Below are 23,477 nucleotides of genomic sequence, written 5' to 3'. Positions count from 1 at the left end.
AAAAAAAAAAAAACACACACAATATTTATGTAATGTATGATTTTAGTAAAACTAGACATAAAATATATAATCGTCATATAAGATGAAGCAGTCTGCTGAATTTAGATATTAAAGGCATTATTTAATAACATGGGCTTGTGTATAATAACACTACTGTCTTAACTTGTCACGAATGACATACACTACATTGAACATCAAAGGGAAGCATGATCACTTTCTTATATAAGTAAATATGCATAAGAAGTCATGTAATTGCTTTAACTCGAATTGTAAGTTTTGTAACCCATCTTGACCATATATAATACTTAAGCGGTTACCAAGGTAACTAATGTTTTATACATGACATCAAACTGACAAAGTTGTTCAAGAGAAACAATAGAAGCCTGAACTTGAAACGTCACAGAATGTAACAATCATATAGTATTAAATTGACAATAGACACTCAGTTTAACAACATGGGCTTGTGTATAATAACACTAGTGTTTTAACTTGTCATAAATGGCACACACTATATTGAACATCAAGGGAAAGCATGATGACTTTCTCATATAATCAAATGTGCATAAGTCATATAAATGCTTTAACTTGAATTGTGGTTTTGTAATACATCTTGACCATACATAATACTTAAGCTGTTACCGAGGTAACTAATGTTTTATACAAGACATTAAACTGACAAAGTTGTTCAGGGGAAATAATAGAAGCCTGAACTAGGAATGTCACAGAAAATAACAATCACATTCTGAACAAACAGTATTAAATTGACAATAATCACTCAATTTAACCTTTGCTGATTAAACAAAATAGAATGCTGCTACTTAAATTTAAAAACATTCAGTATATGCCATAAAATGGCAATTTATGAATATAGGTTCATACTAGGCTATCTGCCCTAGGGCATTTATAAGCCTAGCCAGAGTGTGTTTGGCTTTTGCCACCCATTTTAAATTAATTTTACTATGCTAACAGTGACACAGAAGTGATACACGGGGTAAACCTACGATCTCCCATCCACTCATCAAGATTCCTCTTGGAGAGAGTCAATGAGGGACTCTGCCTAACCTGGACTGGGATTTTATTCCAGAGTGAAGGGAGCCTCTGGGTTATGAATCTGTCCCTCCAGCATGTCCTATTTATTTCAGTGCTGAGGTTCAAGTCTCTCAAGCGCGTAACTTGATGGGATTTGGATTTTCTGAGGTACGTCAGGCACAGATCGCCTCTGAGCAGGCGGGTATGCCACTGAGTAGAGCTGGAGTTTCTTTAACCGGGCAGCATATGGCATCTGTTTGAGCCCTTTGATCTTCTTGGTGAGGTACTTTTGGGGTCTTTCCAGTTGCTGCAGGTGTCTGGTAAGGTACATCCCAAAAGAGGCATTGTACTCAACTATGGGCCTGATGAGGGATGAGTAAAGAGGCACAATGACCTCCCCTGATCTAGATGTGAATCCCTTCATGATTAGGTGGGCTATATAAAATGTTTTTCTAACCACTTTGGCCACGTGGTTGTCAAATGAGAGATTGCTATCAACTTGGGTCCCCAGGTCCCTAATTACTTCTTCCGTACTTAATGGATTACTACCTATGTGGTAATTTGTGGGCACTTTGTTTTTGCCAAAGGGGATGACTATACACTTTTTGGCGTTTAGCTTGAGGCCATGGCTCTGGCACCAGTTGTCTGTTTCTATGAGGCTCTTTTGGAGGATGCTTGTGTCGGCTGGAGAGTCGATTATGGCGCCCAGTTTGCAGTCATCTGCGAACTTGGTCAGCCACAGTCCTTCCGTGTTGGCCTGTACCTCCGAGAAATATATACCGAACAAGAGAGGTCCCAGGACTGAGCCTCGTGGACACCACTTGTAACTGGTTTGGAGTCTGACATGGCTCAAGCAATTCTAACCATGTGGGTTCTGTCTTTGAGCCAGTTTGCAACCCATCTAGTGACATAGGGGTTTATATTTAAGCTGGTGAGCTTATCTATAATGCCCGAGTGGGGTATTGTATCGAAGCTTTTGAGGTCCAGGTAGGCTGTGTGGACCACCTTCCCCTCGTCAATGGCCTTGGTGACTGTTTCAAAGAAATCGACCAGGTTTAAGAGGCAGGATCTGCCCTTAACAAAGCCGAACTGGGTAGGATCCAGTGTCTGTAGGTATACAATATCTTTATTTATGAGGTCCACGATGATCCTTTCCATAGCTTTGCAGACCAATCTAGTCAGGCTTATGGGGTGATAGTTTCCAGGATCTGTTGAGGCACCACCTTTGTGGAGAGGGACCACTGTTGCTGTACGCCACTCTTTGGGTACATATCCTGTAGTAAGGCTGAGATTGAACAGTAGTTTTATGTTTGGGTTTAGCTCTTCTTGGAGTTCATGTAGGACGCAGCCCGGGACACCGTCTGGTCCCATTGATGCTGTGTTTTTTGCTTTGGAGAGGGTGGCTCTTACCTGAGCATCTGAGATGTATGGAAAGGGAACTTGTAATCATTAATCACAATAAGTGAATTTGTTGTTTTTAACTTATAATTTCACTGATTTTATAATAAGAAATGACAGATATGAAAATCCTTATGTGTAGGGAAGAGGGATGCAGTGATAATTAAAATGCACTAACTTTCATCAATGTTTACATAAAACAAACTTGATGCTTTAACTAAGTTAGCAACAAAGTGATTACTTAAATGCTAGCAAACAATGAAATATAACTTCTGATATATCTAATAAAATACATTGTATTACAAACATTAGGTATAAATATTATTACCATCACTTTATATTAAGTAATAAGTTTTGAAAGACTTCATCAATAAGGATGAATATGTTAAATAACTGTGTGCTATAATCTTTAACTGAGGTTTTATATATGATACATCCTACTTTACTATGACTGAATTCCTTGTCATCTGTCTTTCATGTAAATATTAATTACTTATACAATAAGTAGACATTGGAGCACCTTCTGTGTGGAGTCTGCATGCCCTCCCTGCAGTCAAATGGCGTTCGAAAGACATGTGTGAATGGGCGTGCCTTCGTTGAAGGTTGGGCATCGGGCTGGCACCTCGGCACCATAAAAAAATCGACTGCCAATCGTTAGCGGACCGGAGTTCCGCTGTGGCGACCCCTAACCAGGAAAAGCCAAAACAAAAACAAAAACAGTAAGTAGACATTTATATTGTATTAGAATTCCATCTAATCTACAATAGCACTATACCTGTTCAAAATAATATAAATATTGCTTATTCCTATTACAAACATTCTCCATATGATAATTCAATTTATGGAGCTCAGATGTTCTGGATTGTCAAGGTATGAGTGATAATCTGATGGACTTAGGTTTATCCAACAGATTAGGAATGATGTTCATTTTATGGCTAGTGTAGATCTTAGTTTTGTTAACATTTTATTAGTTTAAATTTATTTCACAAAAACATTTTTAGTATGCCTGACCAAAACATTACTTTATTGGTAAACACTCAAAGTATAAAACTGATAATTTCCTTTAAAAGCTCAAACATATACTTTATAGTTATCAGAGGAAAATGTTTAATAGTCACAATAAAACAAACAATACATAGTCTAAATAACCTAAGATGGCGTTAACTTTATTATCTTTAAATACCAATGGCTTAAACAATCCTAGCAAGAGATCAAATCTACTGAAATATTTAAAACTGAACAAAGCACAAATTGTCTTCCTTCGAGAAACTAATTTCAAAACAAATGAATTACAAATGGAATCCTAAGGAATATATGATATTGGCGCAATCCACTTGTAAGGCAAAGACAAAAGGGGTAACAATTTTATGGAAAACAAATGTGATTAACCCAGAAATCATTTATAAGTATGAAGACAAAGAAGGCCTTATGGCATTAGTAATAGTTAAATATAATAACAGAATGTGGACCCCAGCCAATCTATACTGGTTCCCAGGCATTTAATCAGGAACTGCTAAAAAACACTTGGATTTCATTTCCAATAATTATAATGGCAACTTAATATTAGGAGGAGATTTTAACTGTATATTTGATATTTCTGAAACTATATTCTGCGGTGGTGCAGCGGTACCGTTGTCACCTCACAGCAAGAGGTTCTCCTGTTCAATTCTCGGCTGGAGCACCTTCTGTGTGGAGTATGCATGTCCTCCCGCTGTCGAGTGGCATTTGAAAGACATGCGGGAATGGGCATGCCTTCGTTGAAGGTTGGGCGTCGGGCTGGCACCTCGGCACCGTAAAAAAAAAAAAAACTACTGCCAATCATTAGCAGACCGGAGTTCTACTGTGGCAACCCCTAACCGGGAAAAAGCCGAAAGAAGAACAACATTTGATATTTCTGAAACTACAAATAAAAGACCGCTGCATACATCTGCTGTATCAATAGCTTTAAACAAGTGGGTAGAATCATTACATCTTGTAGATACTTTCAAATTTAAAGAAGCTACATCTTTGTTGTTTTCCCATCAAGAGCACATACTTGGTACCCAAACTAGAATAGATAAAATATTTGCTGCTCATGACTTACACTCAAATCATTAATTTCTCAATTTCTCCCTGCCCCTTTTTCGACCATAGTTCATTGATACTAAAACTTCAAAATGGGTACAAGCCGTTAATCTTTAACTCCAGAATTCCAGCATATATAACTAAAATTAAAGAGTTCAAACCCTGGTTATTATCTGAATTACAGTGCTTCTTAGATATTAATTACACCACAGAGATAAATAAAATAATGATATGGGGGGACTCATTAAAAGCTTACATATATGGTAAAACCCTAACTTGGTATAAAAAAGTCAGAGAATGGGATTGTGAATTATTAGATCTACAATCTAAACTTTTGTCAGTAAAAGCTGACAAAAATCAAAATCATTTGGAAATGAAAAAGAAAGTAGAAGTATTAAACGATAAATACAACAAAATTCTAATAATAAAACTAGTTTAGCTTTAGAAAAACTAAAAATGAATACCTTAGCCACTTCTCCCAAATATCCAAATAATTTATCCACAAGAATCAAAATACAATCAAAAGCTAATAACACAAAGCATCTTCCATGAAAAGAAAGAGAAAAATGTCTCGGATATAGGTGACATTCTTGATGCCTATAGAAATCACTATATGGAACATTTCCAAAAAGAAAATATACATATCGATCAATTAAATCTAGATAAAAAATGTTCTAATATAAAAAAATACCAGAAACATTAAAACTAGATCTGCAAGCACCCATATCCTACAAAGAAATTACAGATGCAATAAAAGAGGGTAAAACTAATAAAGCTCCAAATATAGATGGCATAATTATGGAAATATATAAACTTTTTCCTTCAAAGATACTATCCCTCTTCCATAAAACTCTATTAGAAATTCACTCACAAGCTTTAATACCACCCTCTTGGAGATATTCCTTAATCACACCACTCCTAAAGGAAAACAAATCCCCAAACGTCTGTACCTCATATAGACCTATATCATTACTAAATAATGACTATAAGATATTTATGACAATATTAACTAACAGAATGAAAATACCACTATCCAAAACAATAAATAATGATCAAACTGGATTTATATATCATATTTATCTTATAGATTATGTTAATAAAGAAAATAAATACTCATAATTTGCTTAGCTATAGAGAAAGTCTGATTCCCTAAATTGAGACTATTTATTCAAAATGCTGGTGTTATTTGAATTTCCTCCTTCCTTTGTTCATCTACTGAAGAACATATTATATATATATATATATATATATATATATATATATATATATATATATATATACACACACACACACACAAATAATTTAGCGTATGTTAAGCTAATTAGTTCCTTTTACCTCTGAATCTATACATATAACAAAGGGTACTAAACAAGGATGTCCCATGTCACCAAGATTCTATTTGCTTTGGCTATTGAAATATTGGCTGATTCAATACATAATAATACAAAGATCAAAGGAGTATATGTTTATGAACAATACAATTCTAAAGTAATGCTCTTTGGTGATGACATATTATTTACATTATCCAATACAAAAGAGACATTAGAAGAATTAGATATTTTAACTGACACATTTTACAGGACTTCAGGACTCCATTTCAATAAATCAATTTTTTATTTTTAAATTAAAAAAAAGAATTGCAGATGAAGGGGAATCATATCATAGGGAAACAAGAATCTACCTTAAAATATCTAGGAATTGAGGTATGCAAGAATAATAATGAATTAGTCTCAAAACACTAATATCATCATCAATACAATTAAAATCTCTGTGGAAAAGTGGAACAAAATAATATTAACATTTGAAGATAGATTACAGTTAATAAAAAATGGTTTTACTACCCAAGATTCTATATATAGCTTTGGCAATACAACTGTTACCAGAAAGGAATATACTCAAAGAAATAAACTCATACCTAATAAAATTTTTATGGTTTCCCAAAAGAAACAGAATAGCTTAAATACATCATATCAGACCATGGAAACAGGGAGGATTAAACTTTCCTGATATAGAAACATATATAAAAGCATCAATACCTAAAACAATCTCAGATTGGATAAATCCAAATTATTCTGCAAATTGGAAAGAATTACTAACTGTAATATCAATAAATGAATTTGATTTACAAAAATAAATGTCAAACAACAGATAAAAACAATTTGCCATGTCACAAAAAAAGAATCAGACATTTGCTCTGTGCATGCAAAATTTTGGATATATCTGTACCCTGAAGCAAACTGGATTACAGTATAACTGTTTCATGCAACAAATTATATCACTAGATAGACACAGCAAACTCTCAAGAAACATATTTTATTAATTTTTAGACCAAGTCATTATTTCAAAGAATACTTTCAGTGTATCAAAATGAATATAAATGTGCTTTTATATGACACCCCCGGAATCTTACTGACATTACAGTCATCATTTTTCTACCCATTAATCTTACTTTTATTAAAACATTTCAGATCATCTTGAAATTATTATTAATTGTTTTTGTATCCACACTTACTGTGTGCAACTGCACAACAAACGAATTATGAGTAAGATGAAAATGAAATGTCATAAAAAAAAAAAAAAAAAACACACAGCATTCACTGTGCACATTCAATATTCTGGATGCATCTCTGCCTTTCAGCAAACTGGATTACAAAATAGTGACTATTTCTTGTAATAGACAATATCACTAGATGGACAAAGCAACATTATTTTTCAATTTACTACTAATTTTCTGTCTAGCACATTATTTCAAACATTTTCTATGCTCTGAAAATGAACATAAACCTTTTAATATCTTCTTATTCTTTTGGCTGTTCCCGTTAGGGGTCACCACAGCAGATCATCTGTTTCCATTTCTTCCTGTCCTCTGCATCTTGCTCTGTCGCACCAACCACTTGCATGTCCTCTCTCACCACATCCATAAACCTTATTATCTTAAACCTTCCTCCCTCTTTTCTTCTTACCTGGCAGCTCCATCTCTGGCATCCTTTCCCCAATATACCCAGCATCCCTCCTCAGCACACATCCAAACTAACACAAACTTGCCTCTCTGGCTTTGTCTCTGAACCGTCCAATCTGAGCTGACCCTCTAATATACTGATTCCTAATCTTGTACATCCTAGTCACATTCAGTGCAAATCTTAACATCTTTAACTCTATAACCTCCAGCTCTGACTCCTGTCTTTTTTGCCAATTCCACCGTTTTCTTGAAATTTACTATTAATCTTTTTTCTACTCATTCTTAACTGTTAGCACTTCTTAACCATGTCGGAATGCTATTCCACTTTATTTGTTCTACTAAAAAAATGAAAACGAAATGTTTTACTACAAAACAAACATATCAACTTTTTGTTGTTTAAATATTCTTAATATATATCAGCATAACAACTTAGGTCCACAATGATGCCACAGCATTGACAGAAAGTATCTGGACTTCCTTTTATTACTAAGTTATAGAAAACAAGCACTGCTAGGTATAATCAAAAGCAAGTGAATGGAACAGAGCTGAAGTAAAAATAAACACACTGGTGAAGAATGTGATTCCCTTTTGTAGAAAGTATGCAAACCCTCCCCTTTGTACAAAGGAGTTTTCATCAGTTGCTACTGTTTTCTCCACACATCACAAACTCTCTCTTAAGTGTACATCTTGCACAGGATTAGAATCTTGACCACTGCTAGTTTTTCAGCTTATGACCAATGCTTCCTAGGACAGGCTCCTTCTCCCTGAGGACCAGGATCTTTAATAGTAAACAACTGATTAATGAAGAGCATAAGAATGAAATATGATGCACAATTCAGTAATATGATGAAAGCGTGTAATTCTGGTACATGGCAACTGTAAGCAGTCTGAAATGAAAAAAGTTATAAGACTTTTTGCAGCATCTCAGCATTCTTCTGTCCTCATACAATTTCTTCATTTATGCATCTCTACCAAGTTCTTAACCAGTGTGTTCTACCACATTGCAAAGTTATGCATCCCCGCCATATGCAAAGATGACTGCCTGCTAAAAGCCAGGGGGCCATGACTGTGATCCTCAGAACAATTAGGGCAAATGAGATGACTATATACTACATTTAACACTACAGTATGTTAGCACATTCCCCCTACTCTGAGGTTCAGTGATTTTGGTGTCAAGTACACGTTAAGTAGCCAGTCTGCAGGTGTTGCAGCCACCCATACTGATAGGAAGTGCTGGGGTGAATACGCTTGCAAAAACAATTTGAAAGGATCAACAATGAGGTACGTTATCTGTTGACTTTCTGTTCAAATAACACAGCAACTTCTTAACTGTCAAGTCTCATACTTCTGAAACAGAGCCTGTGTAGACATTCTCATACTCTGGTTTATCCAGTATCCAACAGCACTTCTCATTTTCTTTTATAATACAATATCATATATGCAGTTATTCAGGAAAAGACAATTCTCCAGGTAACCCAACATTTTTTTAAATCATACCTCTAGTCTTGAAAATATGGATAAATAAGGTCAAACTTGTTGGCAGCGAGGGATAAACTTGCGACTATGACCCAAGTGATCTGGGTTTAAACAACTTGAGCATCTGCTGGAGCTGGTATGCAGAAAACAATTGTGCTTACCTGGTGGTAGTTAGGTGGCCTGAATCACGACATGCCATAATCTCCAACAAAGAAGGGTGGCAAAGCATACAATAACTGTGAGTCATGCATTTGGCTCACCAAGCTGCAAGACAGTTCCCCTTAATTGTGGGTGCACAGAATCATACACTTACATGTGGAAAATTTAGCAGTCCCTGTAGTGGCACAGATTACATACCTTCCATCAAGGGGAGAGGTTATGGCCATACGAGAAATGCTCACAGTGCCAGAATGCTGGCAAGGCACAAAACCATCTCAAAGGCTGCCTGGATGATGGCCAGCTCTGGGTGGCTCTTGCCTCTGTGTTGGGGATACCCAGTACAGGACAACAAATAGGCTCAAGTCCATTAGGAATAGACTCAATGGTCTGCAGGCATGAAGGTAAAAAGTATTAAAAAAAATAAAAATAAATACATACTAAAGAGTTAAAGCACAGGACCACTGTCATGGAATAACAAGCTCTGGTTGAAGTCTACAAAGTGATTATTAGAGTTCTAATCATCCTGGAGAAGTAGGTTACAAGACTGCTGCTATGGAAGGTCTAGTTCTAGCTCAGGCTTCCACAAAGACTCTTTACAGACACTAGACTGAAATGAGGTGTACGAAACTGAGAGAGATAAATACTATAAAACAAATACTGATAAAGACTGATCCTATTTACTCATTGGTACATTTTTACCTAAACTCCAGAGATGAAATATTCTGTTAAAAGGTAAAAGCAATAATCAAAATAACATAAAGCAGGGCAAGGCAAGAATCAAAAGTAATAAAAGCCATTACCAATTAACAAATGTATACATATTTTTCAGTTCTTTACCTCTCGCTTTTGGAAATGCCTTGTTTCACTCCTCCCCTGTCTAGTTGAACTATAACTGGATCCTTCAGCAGATTCGGCAGTCTCCATTCTTTCTGCATTTTCCAATTCAAGTGCTTCTAGTTTCTCAATTACAGTTGAACGACTATAAGAGAATACATACAAAACTTAAGCACATTCTAAAGTTAAACTACTTCATGCACAACTATAAAATGTATAACTTGATAAACATCAGTTTAGCCTATCAAGACTTCCATTCTTATAACTGATGACTAGGAATGCCAAACTGGGCAGCATACACTTCCACTGGAATCCTAGAAAAAAACATTCCAAAAATTCCAGGTACAGTTAGACTTACTGCACATCTGTCCCATACCACAGTGAATGTCCCTCTTAGTAACATTTTGATAACAAATCTGACAAGCAAGTTTACTGAATACGACACTCATTCTATAAACATTATTTTCAACTCTGTCTTAAAATCTCTTTTCAATCAGTCAAGCAAGCATTTCCCTCTCAATTCTGCCCTTTCTTGAAAAGCTGTCACTGTTTTTACCTCCTCAATATTTTGCAAGTGTGAATGATGTTGTCCCAACCTTTTTGTGTTATATACACACAAGGCTGGTGGCACACCCTTGTACACCAGATAACTCTGACACTATCACCTTGGTTGGCTCTTCTGAACCCCCCCTAACAGCTCTACATCCTTGTAAAAAAAAAATCTCCTCCAACTTTCTTTGTGAGCAACTACCCCATCATTTCATTAAAAGGCAATATAGTTCTAGGGGTGTTTGAGTCAACATTTCTTGACAGGGAAGTCCTCATCATTATACTGCTTGTGCCATGGCCTGAAGCTCAATGCCAAAAAGTGTATTGTCATCCCCTTTGGTAAAAACTCTGTAACCATGAACTACCACATAAGTGATAGTCTACTTAAAGCCGAAAGTGTGACAGGTGGACAGTAATCTCTCCTTTGATAATCACATTGTCACAGTGGTCAGAAAATCCTTCTACGTGGCTCACCTCATCACAAAAGGTTTCTCATACAGAAAAAAAGAGGTCATTGTTCCCCCTCTACTCATCACTCATTAGACCCATTATAGAGTACAATGCCCCTTTTGGTATGTACCTCACAAGACATGTACAACAACTGGAAAGGCCACAGAAATACCTCATAAAGAGGATTACTGGCCTCAAACAGATGCCCTATGCAGACCGTCTCAAAAAACTCCAGCTTTACTCTGTCGCATATCGCCTGCTCAGAGCCGATCTCTGCCTAACATACAAAGCTATGTCAAACCCAGAGCTGTTGGACATGCTCCACTTAAAGAAATCCCAATCCTTCTGAGCTACACGCTCTAGGAACCTAAACCTTGTCACCACAATAAACAGAACATGCTGAAGGGCTAGATTCCTGTCCCAGAGACTTCCCATACTCTGGAACACACTACCTATGTCAAACAGATCTCCTCATTAGCACTCTTCAAGAAAAATCTTGATGATTGGATGAGAAAATAGGAAATTCACCCCAGGGATCACTTCTGTGGCTCTGCTCGACAGGGGAACAGGAAAATAATTTTCTTGGGTGGCAAAAGCCAGGGTACCTTTTTGGCTAGGCTTATATAGGCCCTAGGGCTAATAGCCTAGTACCTACCTATGAACTATTAACCAAGGCCCATTTCCGCTTTTGTTTTACCTCAAGCTAGTTATACCCAACAGGCAGGTTGGTGGTCTTGGAATTACTGATGCTGCAATATACTGTCTTGCATTACGAGTGGAAACCAGTTGCCATTTCCCGTAAATAACATGCTCAGATCCTCTATAACTCTTGCCCCAACCAACCAAAGCTACCACCTCATGCTGGAATCACCCCTAAAATGAATGTTGCTGCTGCTCAGCACATGCAAAATCAGACAGTAAAGTCTTACATAAGGCTACAACTAGCACAAGTCCTTGAGGTATCCTCTTGGTCAGGTGTTATCTGATGACACTGCCCTTATTACCAGCTTCACTGTCTGCCCCCAAATAATTAACAACTGAACTCTCAATTAATCTTCTACACACATGCCCTTTAATTCAATCATCAATGTGTGTGTGTAACACATTTCGAGTATATTTCAGAAATTCAGAACACATTCACTGGCCCTTCCCCTTTTCAATTTCTCCTATGATCTGATCAACCATTTTTCCCCATAACATAAAAGCCATGCTAAATATAGTATACAAACGATGTTCATCAACAACTCTACAAACCCATCTCCAAGGATCATACTTTCCCATACAATATTCTTGGTGCTATTAAAAAATGATACAAAATGAAGGCCAATGGTTGTTCATGCTGAGGCAGGCGGGTAGACAACTGTTGCCTGGATGTCTCGGGCCTAGATATGAGTGGCTTCCTTCAAGGTCCACTTATGTATGCAGACGCGAATGACGTCAAATTCTGAACTGGAAACACCCTTATGTGCCAATGACAACAGGATACTGACATTACCACTGGAAATCAAGATACAGAAGTTGGAACAAGATGGTCCCAGGGCAGCACCTGGACTACCATCGACTGGAGGATTTAGGCTCAGAAGGATGCGTCTGCTGTACAACACCAGAAGCCTCAGTCTAGTCTGTAGAAGTTAAGATCTGAGACTATTAAAGCACCTGACTGCAGCAGATGCCCTAGCATAAAAAGGCTTTTAGTTTCAGACACACTATCCTCCTCCTCCTCTACAACTTTCTTGCATGGTCACCTCTCTTTTCTCCTTTTTGGTGGGGTACTTGCAGTAGACTTGGCCAACAAAACAATAGTGTCTTTGATCAAGATACTCAGCCTTCTTTGGTTCAGATAGTCTTGTAAAACCTCTGCCCTCTGCTTAACGGTATTCTGACTGAAGCATAAACATTGAGGGCCATTAGCGATGTCATGTTTACGTACCAAGCAGAACAAACACTGTGTGTGGATGTTTTCATGTGGGATCTGCTTCCTATAGGAAATGCACTTAGAAAGTTTAACTTCTCACATCTACAGCTAATGTCCACAAACTATAGCAGCTATAAACATGCACAGTATAACCAAAGATAGAAGAATATTTCCTCAAAGGAGGACTTATCTAAAAATTCTGGAAGCTGGGCCAAAATAATGGACTGATGAATGCTAACACAATGTGTCAATGTGCGCTCGTACTGCAACAAGAAATGAAGGCACACATTCCTCCAATATCACTACGGTGTCTGCCTGCCTAGAAGAGGGAAGAGTGCAAAGCTCTGTTAGCTGTGTCAGATGTCAAGCATTCTGCAGTAGAAGTCTCAAGAAGTTAACACTAGTTAATACTACTGCAAAAGTGGATAATATAATGAATATACTAACACCATTATACAACTTATCAAACAAATTTAACATTTACACATTCTAGAAAGGGGATAACTCTATCATTTAATAAAAAGAACATAAAAATGACCCAGCAATGTATTAGATAACACTGCTAGATACATTAAAGGCCTTCACTACAACCGTTTTGAAAAAACTAAAACAGAAAATAATTAGTCAAACAGGAATTTTGAGCATGTCAGTAGAAGAGCTATACTGTAAGCCTGTGTTTTGCTACATCCCACAATTGAACTATTTTAATATATATACACACACACACATATATATATATCTATATATATATACACACACACACACACATATATATATTTACATATATACTTGTGTGTGTGTGTGTATATATAGATATATCTATATATGTGTGTGTGTGTGTGTATATATATATATATATATATATATATATATATATATATATACATACTACTACTTTGCCAAATTAAATAACGGTGAATTGCTACTAATTTGAAACAAAAATGCAAAATTTATAATCCTCAACACAAATAAAGTTAAACTCCAAAGTGGTGAATGTTCGAATTTTATATAATTCGAACATTCTCCACACTTCCAGGAACAGTATTACTGTGACTTGCACAGTAGAAAACGTGCTTGCAGGAGGGCAAGCCTTTCTGCACCCCCCACACCCCCCTGCTACTTACATATACAAACTCCGGGATCGCACTACAGTGAGGGAAAGGGTACACTTTCCGATCCTCACTATAGTGTGATCTGCATCACAATGTCGAACCTTACAACATTGAATGCTGTACTGCATTCACTGTTGCAAGTTTTGACATTGTGGCATTCATTTTTTCGTTTTGCAAAACGGCACTTTCGCATAAATCTAAATCGCACAATCACACAAAGTGAGATCGACAAAATTATGTACAGCTATATATATATATATGTATACACACACACACACACACACACATATACATATATATATATATATATATATATATATATATATATATATATATATATATATATATATATATATATACACACACACACACACACACACACACACACAAACTTGCACACATACCAAACACAGGCTTTGAGTTTTTTTGGACTTGGAATTTGCATTTGTCTCCTTAAACAGAGAAATAAGTTGCAGGAGAAGATAAGAAAATTACATAAATATGGTCTTACTCAAATTACCTAGTCTTAAAGAATACTACTAATAGGGACCAACTAAGAGTTGTATGAAGGGAGGATTTAACTCAAACAAAATGGTTTTACTTCAGGATGTCTATTAGTTCCTCTTGATCTATATAAATGGCATAATAAAAATACAGATCCACCAAAAGTAAAAGATGCAAAATGACCAGTAACCAGATACTTGGGTGACACAATAATAACCTTAAGCTTCTGAGCATTAAACATAATTATAGTAATGTATACATTTTAATGTGTTACAAATATAAACACTACAAAATGTAAATAAAATATTTAATCAGAAATAAGTAATCATCAAATTTTTTGAAAGACAAAACATTAACAAAAAGTAAATGTATACCAATAGTTAACATTTTGTGAATAACCATCAATGCAAAAAACATCTTCAATATTTAAAAATACAACAGGAGAAATCAGAATATGCATAACAATTGTATGAAAAGTGCATGGAGATTACGAAATGAGATCATTATTAACAGTAAACAAATTAAAAATTAGTCTCCATGGATTTGGAGATGAAATATGGGGAACCAAGAATCATGCAGACTCCTTACTGGAATATATACAATGTCGAGTAAGTATCCGCAGTGGTGGTGCTGTGGTAGCGCTGTCGTCTCACAGTAAGATGCTGTCCGGTTCGACTCTCAGCTCGTCTTCTGCGTGGAGGCATGCGTGAATGGGCCTTCCCTCGTTGAAGGTTCTGCGTCAGGGCTGGCAACTCGGTACGTAAAAATCAACTGCCAATCATTAGCGGACGGGAGTTCCACTGTGGCGACCCCTAACCGGGAAAAGCTGAAAGACACAACATACAATGTTGAGGAACAGACTAAAGTTTCAAAAGCCATGTTCCGCACTATATTAAATACTTTGCTTAATCTAGTAACATAATAAGCTCCTGTAAACGTGTATAATGTCTGTTTTAAATGTGACCAAATCACCTGCAGCCAATGTTTGCACTGCCTGTATCAAAAGAAAAATTACTGTCAAAAAGAATATGGTATGACATCTGTAACCCAAAGAATGATGAATAATAGACTAACTAGATATACCTTAGACAATCATAAGAAGAACTTAAAAAGTTCTTAAACCATGGTATGGATAACCAGACCTTGAACAAATTACAGAAAGTAAATACTCAAAATGTTAAGCAAAATGCATAATATATCAGAACAGTACAGAGTATATTTAAGCCATTAAAAGCAAAGGTCCCTAGAAAGATACTTGGTCCAAGATATAAAATGATAGGGAGTGGGGATCATCTGCCTTAATGGGAATTAATATTTCATAGTCAAGTTGTTGTTGAAGACACTGTAGAGCGAATATGTCAAACCGTATTGCGTGAAGTACATAAACCTCGAACGTCCCAAACTGCAAATTCCTAAATGTTGATTTGTTTTGGTTGGCCCATCTGCGGTATAGCTCCATAAGGTAAGGGTGCGATAGACAGGACTTTAGGGTTAGGATTTGGGTTAAGGTAAGTGCATAGATAGGTAATGTATGTAAGATTTAGTGTAGTGTTAGATGTAGGGTTTTTTTAAGTGTATGTATGTGTGTTACTTATTTTGTTTGGGTGTATGTCTGTAGGGGAAGTGTGTGGTAGTTACGGACCTTAGGGTTAGGGAGGGGTTAAGGATAGTGCATAGACAGTTGTGTATGTGGGGTTTAGTGTAGTGTTGGAAGGAGGGTTTTGTTAAATATATGTAAGTGGACTATTTATTTTGTTTGGCTGCATGTCTGTAGGGTTTGGTTAGTGTATGTAAGTGGTTTATTTATTGTGTTTGGGTAGGTACTAAGTAGCGGGTGGTGGGGTTGGCTGAGTATGACAGGTCAATATTTTATTTTTCGCAGTTTAGTGCTTTCGGAAGTTTCACGGTTCGAGGTATAGGGGTCGATGTTTAGGTATTCGCGTAAGGGGTTTTCGGTGAACTGATACAGACCCGTAGAAGACGTATAAAATTGGAAAAAGTACAGCTCTGGAATAAGATCTCAAAAGCTGCAGTTAGAAAACTGCTATATGGTAGAGTATGTAATGACAAATGATACGACTAGCAAACAGCAATGGAGCATTTACAGTGTTATTTCTATATCTTAAACTGATTTTTGTCTTTCGAATTAAATACAAAGCTTATTCTCAAATTACTACTGGAATTGTTTAATAATTTTATGTGTGAATGAGTACAGTATTTGAAATTGTAATACATATGTACAACAGTTAAGCATGACTGCAAAGATCTTAAGGGTCTATATTAGATCAGCGAATGCTTAAAAAAGCAAAAGCTGATTGATCGACCTTATGTAAGCGAAAGCTTACAATCTCGAACTGTCAGATCAGCGATTTTTTTCCTAGGGAAAAAAATGCTGATCCAAAACACATACACATAAAACAAGCACACCAAACAAACAGAAATCCACACACATACACCTAAAATCTGACACCTAACCCTACACTAAACTATGCACACACCACTAACTATCCACTTACCTTAACCCAAACCCTAACCCTAAGGTCCGTCACTATCGCACAATCACCTCACCTGCTTCCCTAACTCACCTAAATCCACCCTAACCCTCATGTCCACACAATCGCACACATACCTAACCCGAGCCCCAACCCAAACTCACCTAACCCACCCTAACACTCACATCCACACAATCGCACACTTACCTGAATCCGACCCATAACTATCCACCACAGCACTGAAAATACAGAAGCAACAGAAACGGACAACCGAATTCTTTCCCTAGGAAAAAATTTGAGTTTCTGTTGCTTTGATATTTCTAACTTTCGCAAAAATAAGGTCGATCAATCAGCGTTCGCTTGTTTAAGCATTCGCTGATCTAATATAGACCCAGATCTTAAGGTTGAAACAGTCTCAACTGACTGACCTTACTGAAATCAGAAGTCTGAAAGTCCCTAGACCTTTCTGAAAGTCTTCCTTATATATGGAACGCACATTTATTACAATTCACTGTCTAGCTCCTTTCCACTGCTAACAGACTGCAAAAAGTACAGTTGTGTACACTTACCATAAATGTAGATGTTCGAGTGTCTTCACTGTTGCAGTCATCACTGTAGGGTTCTCCGCTGCCGGCAGGCAGTCCTCGGTCAGCCAGAATCCCAAAGTCTGGGTCCGGCGTCGGTTGCTCAGCCATGCTCCCTGACGTCAGAGCGCCAGGAGTAAAAAGCTGGCAGCTGACGCCATGTTCTCCAGTTTTTCTTGCCCCAGATGTCAGGTGTTCCAAAATGAGTGTAACCCCATATCCTTTGCAAATACACCTCAGAAGAAAGGGTAAAGAAGGGAACCACACAAAAGAAAAAATTAGAGGGGACAGGAGGGAGGGTAACCCAGACTGCAACAGTGAAGACACTCGAACATCTACATTTATGGTAAGTGTACACAACTGTACTATGTTCATCGTGTTTCACTGTTGCAGTCATCACTGTAGGGTTGAATCCCAAAGCAGAAGAAAAGGGAGGTGGTCATGAAGTAGAGGGGGCGGCTAAAAGGCCCTGCAAGACTGCAGAAGCAAAGCCTGCCCTAGACTTAGAATAGAGAGGTAGATTGTAGTGCTTAGAAAAAGTATGCACTGAACTCCAAGTTGCAGCTTCCAAAATGTCTTTGGTAGGAACTCCCCTGAGGAAGGCAGCTGAAGTGGCAGCAGCTCTGGTAGAATGAGTCCTTATACTCCCTGGGATTTGCTTTCCATGGTGTGAATAACAAAATCTGATTCCATGAGCAATCCATTTAGAAATGGTCCGTTTTGAAATGGCTTTGCCTTGGGAACTTGAAGCATAAGAAACAAACAATTGCTCTGATTTCCTGATGTCCTTGGTTCTGTCCAGGTAAAAACGTAGTTGTCTGTGTACATCCAAGGAATGCAAGATCCTTTCCCCCCTTATTTTGAGGACTGGGGAAAAAAGTTGGCAGGTGAATAGTTTGATTTAAAGCCACTTTGGAAACGACCTTAGGCATGAAAGTAGGATTAGTCCTTAAAGACACCCTGTCTTGGTGAAAAATAATATAAGGTTCCACAGCCATGAGAGCTTGCAACTCCTAAACTCTCCTGGCAGAGGTCAGAGCTAACAGGATGGCTGTCTTCCATGATAAAAACTTGATGTCAGATGTGGCAGCAGGCTCAAAAGGAGGTAAGGTGAGTTTTTCCAAAACATAGTTAAGATTCCAGGTAGGAATGGGTGGAGATCTAGGGGGCCTTAAATTTTTAGCTCCTCTGAGAAACTGTCTCATGAGCTGGTGGGAAAAGATTGGAGGGTCTGTATTATAATGACCAGAGATAGCAGAGGCATGTATCTTTATGGAAGAGGAGGAGAGACCCTTATATAAAAGGTCTGTCAGGTAAAGTAAAATCAGAGGAATATTAGGAATAAGAGGATCTGAATCCTGAGCCTGCATCCAGGTGCAAAATCTTTTCCATTTTCCTGCATAAGATTTTCTAGTGCTAGGACGTCTGGCTTCTAAAATGACATCCATAACCTGCTTGGGTAGGGGAGAATGAATCCTAGACCCTGGATTAGCCAGGCTGAGAGTTTTGACATGGGAGTGCAGAACCTGACCCGGTTGTTGGGACAGAAGGTTCGGAGTCTGAGGTAAAACCCAAGGGGGCTCCTGAGAAAGGTTTTTCAGTGTTGGGTACCAAAACTGTCGAGGCCAATTTGGGGCCAGTAAAATTATCATCTTGGGCTTGTCCTGCTTGATCTTTAATAACACCCGTGGAAGAAGAGGTAGAGGCGGGAAGGCATACCCCGAGAGGTTTCTCCAACTGAATGATAGTGCATCCACTTTCCATGCTAGTTCGTGGAATGTCCTTGTGCAAAAAATCTGTAGTTGATGATTGAGGTGGGATGCAAAAAGAACTATGTGCGGGCATCCCCAGACTGCTGTAATCATCTTGAATATTTCGGTGTCCAGCATCCACTCGTGTGGGTCTGACATGTTCCTGCTCAGACTGTCTGCCAGGATGTTTTGTTTCCCTGGTAGATACTGAGCTTGTAGGTCCACTCTGCAAGCTAGAGCTGTGTTCCATAGATTCATGGCTAGTCTGCAAAGTGGGTAGGAGTGTGTACCCCCTTGCTTGTTTATGTACCACATAACTGTGGTGTTGTCTGTCCGTATCAGTAGTTGTCCTGGTTGTAGCAGATTCCTGAAGGCCAATAGAGCATTCTGGACAGCTAACATTTCCTTTAAATTGATATGCAGGTGCTTCTGATCCTTTGTCCAAAGGCCCTGCAGACATTTGCCCCGCAAATGGGCTCCCCATGCGTAATCTGAGGCATCCGTGGTTAGTATCTGGCTGGCTGGAGGCAGACTGAAGGCTTTCCCTTTGTTTTGAATACATGCCTTGGACCACCAAAGGAATTCCTTTTGAAGACAAGGCAGGACGGTGATCTGCGTGTCTAAACTGTGGCAATGCTGGGACCATACACTTTTTAGGTACCACTGTATTTTCCTCATATGTAGTCTTGCATATGGTACGAGGAGGATGCAGGAGGCCATGTAACCCAAAGCCTGCAGGAATTTCCTTCCAGATAGCCGAGTTAGAGATGCCAAGGTTTTGAAAACTGAAGCCAGCTGTAACTGTTTTTCAGATGTCAGAAATGCAATCGGGGTTGTTGTGTTCAGAAAAGCACCCAGAAAAGTTATCTGTTGTGAGGGTGTCAAATTTGACTTTTTTATGTTCACACTGAATCCCAGAAACTTGAAAAGACTCTGAACAAATTTTAGATGCTAGAGTAAGACAGCCTTGCTGTCTGCTTGAATAAGACAGTCGTCCAGATAAGGGTAAATTTGAATTCCCTTGAGTCTGCAATAAGCTACTACTGGAGCCAGGCATTTGGTGAAGACCCTGGGCACAGTAGACAATCCAAAGGGCAGCGCAGAGAATTGATAGTGCCTCGATCCGGCCTTGAACCCGAGGTATTTTCTGCACTCCTTCCTGATGGGAATGTGTAAATAAGCCTCCTTTAAATCCAAAGTTACCATCCATGCATTTTTGCTCAGCATTGGAAGTAGTTGCTGTAGAGTAAGCATCTTGAATTTTGGTATCTCGAGAAATGTGTTCAAAACTGACAGATCCAGGATGGGTCTCCATGAATTTTGCTTTCTGGGGACTAGAAAGATCCTTGCGTAAAAACCTTGTCCCATTTCTGAAAGTGGAACCAGTTCTATGGCCTTCATAGCCAAGAGGGCTTCCACCTGGTTTAAGGCCTCCAACCACTGATGTTTTGGTAGATCCGGCCATCCGCTTGGTCTTGGTAGGGTATGAAAATGGAATTTGTAACCTCTTGAAACCACATCCAGAACCCACTTGTCTTGGGGAATATGAGTCCAATTTAGGCGAAAAAGAGAGAGTTTTCCTCCAAGAGGGGCTTCCAGGCAAGAAGTTCCTGTAGCCCAGCAGAGGGAGTCATTGAGCCTGTTTTCCATGAGCTTGAGATCTGTTCTCTCCACCCCTAGGGGTGGAAGCAGTCCACTGTCTTGGTCTGTAGGAGGTCTGCATTTGGGGCCTTCCTCTGGAGCGTCTGTATCTACCCCTCTGAGGCCTGTCTGAATTGGGAAAGGACCAATTTTTAGTAGGCCAATTCCTACTAAATCTGGGGGGCTGTACTTGTAAGAAATCCTTAACCGTTTGCATGGATTTTGCCTTGTCCTCCATCTTCTTTATCACCTCTTCAGCCTTAGATCCAAACAAAACATTATGCTGAACAGGAGCATCCAGTAACTTAGCTTTTACTTGATCCGGCAAGTTTTGTTCCTTTAACCAAGCATGTCTTCTAATGACTATGCCAGAGGCAGCAGCCCTACAAGAAGCCACCAAGGCATCAAAACCACAATGTAAACCATGCTTCCATACTTGTTCAGTGGCATGCATTAAATCATGTAATTCCTTATTAACTGCACAAGCGGAAATGGAAGTTAGCTTTTGTTTCAAAACAGACAGTAGAAATTGCTGGTATTTCAGCATATGAAATTGACAGTTTAAAGCCCTAATAGATAAAGTTGCAGAAGTGTACACTTTTTTGCCCCATCTCTCTAAAGCTCTGGAATCCTTCTCTGTGGGAATGGGGTTTTTAGCAGAAGCGGCCTTAACCCCCTTAGGGCCCTGAGAAATGGTTTCAGGATCAGCAGTAGGATTCTTGTATAAAAACTGGTGGGAATCAGGAACCCTATAATATCTGTCTGGCTTAACAGGAGCTGGAGGAAAAGAGTCGGGAGTTAAGTTAGCCTCAGAAAAGGCATCAAGCACAATATCCAAAATAGGAGGAATAGCCAGGGGTCTATGTTGGGGAAGAAGAAGAAAATCCCTAAGTCTTTTCTTAGATTCCGAGTACTCCTGTCCTTTCCAGTGAAAATGTTCTCTCATTTCATGTAAAGTTTCCCCAAAAGAAAAATCCTCAGGGGAAGAAGCTGAAGGAATGGATTCCTCAGCATCAGAATCCTCATAAGGAGGGAAAGAATAATCCTGGTCAGAAGAAGACACTGAAGAAACAGAAGCCTGATCAGAAGAGTCATAATACAATTCCTGCCTTGGCCTTTTATCTGGAGGGGGATGTGAACCCCTAATCATAGTAAGTCAGTCCTCCGCCATCTTTAGTAACTGCTTCTGAGACTTGGGTCCCGGATCAGAAGAGGCCTGGGCTGTAGTCTTTGTTTTGGAAGGAGTCTTTGCCTTTATCAGAAGCTGTGTAGGCCTGAAAACCCCCTCGGAAGCCGGTACCTGCACAGCGGCTCCGGACCCATCCGAAGGAGCATTGTCCGAAGGTCCTGCAACTGAAATATTCAAAGGCCTAGTTGGCTCCTCGTGGGAGTCCGTTTCGGCCATCGGTTCTGAAATGGCCGACGACAGAGGCTGCAAAAGCGCCTCACTGACGACGGCCGAACCTGAAGCTGGCTCTGCTTGTACAACGTCGTCTGTTTTGGACCTCGGAGGCCTATCTTTATCCTTGCGTCGTTTGTGAACTCCGGTAGTCGGAAGCGTGTCTGACGACATTTTGTAATTAAATCGCCTACCGAAGTAATGAAATGCAAAATCGTACCTTCGTTTAATCGTACGTTGATTAAATCTAGCACAAAACCAACAACTAGCTACGTCGTGGTCAGGGCCTAAGCAAGGAATACAGTAAGAATGAAAATCCTTATGAGGTATTTGCTTCCCACATGAAATACAATTATTAACTTTTTCTGACATCGGACTGGAGCAAGAAAAAAGTTTCCCCAACGGGGTACTTAGCTTTGAGTAGGAGAAGAAAGTCTTCGGACTGAAGTACGTAAGAAAAAATTGCCAGGATTCAGCCGACCGGCACTTGCGAACTGCTTTCACCGCACGGCAAAAAAGACGAGAACATGGTGTCGGCTGCCAGCTTTATACTCCTGGCGCTCTGACGTCAGGGAGCATGGCTGAGCAACCAACCAGACTTTGGGATTCTGGCCGACCGAGGGCTGCCTGCCGGCAGGGGAGAACCCTACAGTGATGACTGCAACAGTGAAACACGATGAACATCTTGCCAACACCTGACTACTGCATACAGACACTATCTCCCTCTACTGCCAGTTTACCCAAATAAAATCCGTCAAGTTCACAAAGATTCTTAACAACCCCCTCTACTATACATGTCCTACCTGTTGAGCTCTCCCTTGCCTGCCTTGCACCTTGCTTGCAGTTTCTCATAGACACATTACTAAGTACAACATTCACGACAGCATACAGTAAGAGACAAACATACCGGTAAATTCAACAAAGAAAACTTTTGGAAGAATCACAACATTACACACATACACAACAGACAAGGTTGGTGCTACTTAGCTTTCAGAAATTATCTTAGTCAGAAAAAGTCTAGTTTAAACAATGCATCACAAAACTGAAAGGAAAAAAGTACAGTTTTGTACCTACCATAAATGTAGATGTTCGAAGATCCACATTGCTGCAGTCCTAACACTTGGGTAGTCCGCTGTCCCAGTCGGCCCGAATACCAAGTAA

At 38.8% G+C, this 23,477-nt stretch overlaps 1 protein-coding gene across 1 annotated transcript in view; it reads right to left on the bottom strand.

The window, feature by feature from the left end:
• The window catches only part of LOC122799215 (myosin phosphatase Rho-interacting protein-like), a 2,938,789-nt gene that overhangs the window by 1,576,656 nt on the left and 1,338,656 nt on the right, over nucleotides 1-23,477 (bottom strand). The window contains exon 8 of the mRNA XM_044068133.1: nucleotides 9,923-10,064. Within this exon, the coding sequence (XP_043924068.1) occupies nucleotides 9,923-10,064 (142 nt within the window). The remainder of the gene's footprint in view (nucleotides 1-9,922; nucleotides 10,065-23,477) is intronic.

The sequence above is a fragment of the Protopterus annectens genome, chromosome 4.part0, assembly GCF_019279795.1.
Source record: "Protopterus annectens isolate FY-2018-M chromosome 4.part0, PAN1.0, whole genome shotgun sequence".
Lineage (NCBI taxonomy): Eukaryota > Metazoa > Chordata > Ceratodontiformes > Protopteridae > Protopterus > Protopterus annectens.
Note: the sequence above shows the minus strand (reverse complement) of the source record. Positions and strands in the feature narration are given on the sequence as shown.